Here is a 5,000-nt window from a genome sequence, read left to right as displayed (position 1 = left end):
CCGACACCTTTCTCCACCCATTCCATCCTGCCTGCACTCGCTTCTTTACCTCTTTCCCACACTCTCCATTACTCTGGACTGTTGACCCCAAGTACTTAAACTCCTGTACTTTCTTCACCTCTTCACCCTGTAATCTTACTGTTCCACTTCCCTCCCTTTCATTCACACACATGTACTCAGTCTTACTACGACTGAGTTTCATTCCTCTTCTCTCCAGCGCAAATCTCCACCTCTCCAGGTTTCCTCCACCTGCTCCCTGCTCTCACTACAGATTACAATGTCATCTGCAAACATCATTGTCCAAGGAGACTCCTGTCTGACCTCCTCTGACAACTGGTCCATCACCATAGCAAACAGGAAGGGGCTCAGAGCCGATCTCTGATGCAGTCCCACCTCCACTCTGAACTCCTCTGTCTGCCCTACAGCACACCTCACCACTGTCCTGCTCCTCTCATACATGTCCTGCACCACTCTGACATACTTCTCTGCTACTCCTGACTTCCTCATGCAGTACCACAGCTCTTCTCTTGGCACCCTGTCATACGCTTTCTCCAAGTCTACAAACACACCGTGCAACTCTCTCTGACCATCCCTATACTTCTCCATCAACATTCTCAGGGCAAAAATTGCATCTGTTGTGCTCTTTCTGGGCATGAAGCCATACTGCTCACAAATTTCCACTACCTTCCTTAAACTAGCTTCCACTACTGTTTACCAGAGCTTCATTGTATGTCTTAACAACTTTATCCCCCTATAGTTGCTGCAACTCTGCATGTCATCCTTATTCTTAAAGATCGGCACTAATACACTTCTTCTCCATTCCTCAGGCATCTTCTCACTCTCTAAAACCCTGTTAAACAAACTAGTTAAAAATTCCACTGCCGCCTCTCCTAGACACTTCCAGACCTCCACCGGGATGTCATCAGGACCAACTGCCTTTCCACTTTTCATCCTCTTCAAAGCCTTCCTGACTTCATCCTTTCTAATCTTATCTACTTCCTGTTCCACAGAGTTCACCCCTTCTACTCTTTTTTTCCCTCTCATTTTCCTCATTCATCAGCTCTTCAAAGTACTCCTTCCATCTCCTCTGTACACTCTCCTCACTTGTGAGCACCTTTCCATCTCTATCCTTAATAACTCTAACTTGCTGCACATCCTTCCCATCTCGATCCCTCTGCCTAGCTAACCTGTACAAGTCCTTCTCTCAGTCTCTAGTGTCTAACCTAGTGTACAACTCATCATACTCCTTCTGCTTGGCCTTAGACACCTCCCTCTTCACTCTGTGCTGTAACTCCTTGTATTCCTGTCTATTCTCTTCAGTCCTGTCCATGTCCCACTTCTTCTTGGCTAACCTCTTCCTCTGAATACTATCCTGAACTTCCTCATTCCACCACCAAGTCTCCTTATCTTCTTTCCTCCTTCCAGATGACACACCCAGCACCTTTCTTCCTGTCTCCCTGATCACTTCTGCTGTAGTTTCCCAGTCATCTGGCAGCACTACCTGACCACCCAGAGCCTGCCTCAACTTCTGTCTAAATTCCTCACAACATTCCTCCTTTTTCAGCTTCCACCATTTGGTTTTCTTCTCTATCTCTATCTCTGACCTTTGCTTACAGACCATCAAAGTCATCCTACACACCACCATCCTATGCTGTCTGGCTACACTCTCTCCCACTACCACTTTACAGTCACTAATCTCTTTCAGATTGCCTCTTCTACATAGGATGTAGTCTACCTGTGTGCTCCTACCTCCAATCTTGTAAGTCACTCTATGCTCCTCCTTCTTCTGAAAATAAGTGTTAACCACAGCCATGTCCATCACCTCCTCATCACCTGTGTTCCCCTCACCAACATGTCCATTAAAATCTGCTCCTATCACCACTCTCTCACCCGTGGGAATACTCTCTATCACCTCATCTAATTCACTCCAGAATCTCTCTTTCACCTCTAACTCACAGGTGCATAACCACTAACAACATTCAACATCACCCCTTCAATCTCCAACTTCAGACTCATCACCCTGTCTGACACTCTCATCACCTCCAGAACATTCCTCACAAACTCCTCCTTCAGGACCACACCTACCCCATTTCTCTTACTATCCACACCATAATAAAACAGCTTGAATCCTGCTCCTATACTACGAGCATGGCTACCCTTCCACCGGGTCTCCTGTACACACAGTATATCCACCTTCCTTCTCTCCATCATATCAGCCAGCTCTCCACCTTTTCCTATTCTCAGTCCTACACTCTTACCTTTCCTCTTCTCTCTCTGTCTATGCACTCTCCTCCCTCTACTTCTTCGACCAACAGTAGCTAGATTAACAACAATACTACTACTACTACTACTACTACTACTAATAATAACAACAATAAAAACAACAATAATAATAATAATAACAATACTACTACTACTACTAATAATAATAATAACAACAACAACAATAAAAACAACAACAACAATAATAATAACAATACTACTACTACTACTACTAATAATAATAACAACAATAAAAACAACAATAATAATAATAATAACAATACTACTACTACTACTACTAATAATAATAATAATAATAATAATAACAACAATAAAAACAACAACAACAATAATAATAATAACAACAATACTACTACTAATAATAACAACAACAACAATAAAAACAATGACAACAATAATAATAATAATAACAACAATACTACTAATAATAATAACAACAACAACAAAACAACAACAATGACAAAAAAAATAAAATAAAAATTAATATATTTAAACAGTATTAGTAAAATAGTTATATTAGTAATATTAAGTTGTCTTTTTTACTAATAATACTATTATTACTAATGATAGTATTAGTACTAGCAGTAAATGTATGCAGCATTGAAAGGGAATTCATTTTTTGTAGTATTATATGTAATAGTTAGTAAATGTTTGATCGACACACTGGCTTTTCTAAATTAGAAACAATCCACAGCAAAAAAAATAAATATATCTAAACACAGTCGTGTGTCTTTTTTTCCCCTGCAGGTTCTTTGTGCAGTATCTCATCAATAAAGATGTGACAGAACACACAGGACAGGTACGCAAAGATTAGCAATCTTAGAAAGAGGCAATTGTTCAAACTCTAAATTTGTCTGTCAGTCAGCTTGGGTTTTTATTTATTTATTTAATTATTTTCCGCATAGCCCTTTCGGAAAGAGTATATTTCCTGTCACGGACAGTAGCATTTCACCAAAAGCTCCTTATTTATTACATTATTTTTTAAAAAGTCAGTAAAAAACCCAGAATGATGATTCACGATGGGAAAGAAACTCGAAGATTCTCCAGGAATCGTTTCATTTCCTGTCTCCATGCCTCTCCATGTCAGTGTGGAATATATTTATAAAATCTCACTTCCTCTTATTTCTGAACAGGAATCCTACGTGTGGAAGATGTACCAGGAACGCTGCTGGGAGTTTTTCCCAGCCGGAGACTGTTTCCGAAAACAGTACGAGGATCAGCTGGGTTAAATATTCCCACATTAAGGACTCTTATTATGAACAACTTCCTGTTTTCTCATAGAGGAACTAATGAGAGTTTGTTCCATGCAACAAATCAGTTATATATTTTTGTCCAGGATTCTTTTGATTTGGATGCAGGGCAGAGGAACGGTGGGTTCTTTGGGTTCATGTAGCGCTTTTATGCTATTTTTGTCGTGTTCTCGGTCACACTGTGAGAACTGATTAACGCCAACAGCTCAAAACTGAGAAATTATTTTATTAAATATTTTTTCTTCAAACCAGACATCAGCTGTTTCCTGTACCACATACTGTATATGAAAGATCATACACACACACACACATACACACACACTTGGTCAGAAGTTGCATGAGACTCATATGGAGGTCTTTTGATTGGTTAATGAAAGAGGGTGGAGTTAGTGCTGTTACATGTCATGAGATTTCAATAAAATCTCAAAAAATCTCATTAGTGTTAGGTTTAATGTGAAACACACACAGACAACATACACACAGACAACACACACACACACACACACACACACATCATTGGTCAGAAGTTGCATGAGACTTATTTGCAGGCTTTTGATTGGTTAACGAAGGAGGGTGGAGTTAGCTAGTTAGATTTCATGAAATCACAAAATTTCTGGGGTTTATTTAGTGTTTAAGTTTAATGTGAAACACACACACACACACACACACACACACAATCGTTGGTCAGAAGTTGCATGAGACATATAGAAGCTTTTGATAAAATCACAAAATTCCATTTTCTCCTTAGTGTTAGGTTCAATGTAAAACACACACACACACAATAATCCATACTTAGGCTTGAACTTGATATGAACTGAAAAAAAAAATCACTGATAGAGCTTCAAATTTAAATGTTAAACATTATCCATTTCATTTTCTATATATTGTGATAGGAGGAGGAAGTTCATGTAGATGATCAGTGACCACTGCAAACGCACACAGGTCCAGCCTTTCCTCAGGTCCAGCACCTAATACCTGAATTTCAACACATTTTGGAGTACAGTGAAAAAAATATATATCTGAGACCACAAATTAAATAAATAAATAAATAAATAAATAAATAAATAAATAAAAGTTTTGACTTTCTTTTTAACTTTTTAAAAGCTTTTGACTTCAAATTTTAAAAAAAAAATATTTTACATATTATTTTGTGTATTCAGATGCAACTGAAGTTTTTTTTTATTTTAATAAAATAAAATTCAATTAAACTAAAGTTTTTTATTTTAATAAAATTAAATTAAACTGAAGTTTTTTATTTTAATAAAATTAAATTAAACTGAAGTTTATTTTAATAAAATTAAATAAAATTAAATAAAATTAAAAATTAAATTAAATTTGTTGCTCTAGAGCTAGGAAAGTATCACACTACCAGCAAATGTGTGAACTCCAGATATAAGAGATGGATAAATCGAGAGACTGTGAGTTGTAAAGCACAAGAATAAAGGCTTTCCTGTTTCAGTCGTGATT

General features: G+C 37.5%; 1 protein-coding gene across 3 annotated transcripts in view; it reads left to right on the top strand.

The window, feature by feature from the left end:
• The window catches only part of ryr2b (ryanodine receptor 2b (cardiac)), an 88,909-nt gene extending 85,132 nt beyond the window's left edge, over positions 1-3,777 (top strand). For all 3 annotated transcript variants that reach the window (XM_058398492.1, XM_058398491.1, XM_058398490.1), the window contains exons 102-103: positions 3,031-3,082; positions 3,417-3,777. In XM_058398492.1, coding sequence (XP_058254475.1) covers positions 3,031-3,082; positions 3,417-3,512 — 148 coding nt within the window. In that variant the 3' untranslated portion in view covers positions 3,513-3,777. The remainder of the gene's footprint in view (positions 1-3,030; positions 3,083-3,416) is intronic.
• The last annotated feature ends 1,223 nt before the right edge of the window (positions 3,778-5,000 follow it).

This window comes from Hemibagrus wyckioides, linkage group LG09, assembly GCF_019097595.1.
Source record: "Hemibagrus wyckioides isolate EC202008001 linkage group LG09, SWU_Hwy_1.0, whole genome shotgun sequence".
NCBI lineage: Eukaryota > Metazoa > Chordata > Actinopteri > Siluriformes > Bagridae > Hemibagrus > Hemibagrus wyckioides.
This window is presented reverse-complemented; position numbering and strand designations above follow the sequence as displayed.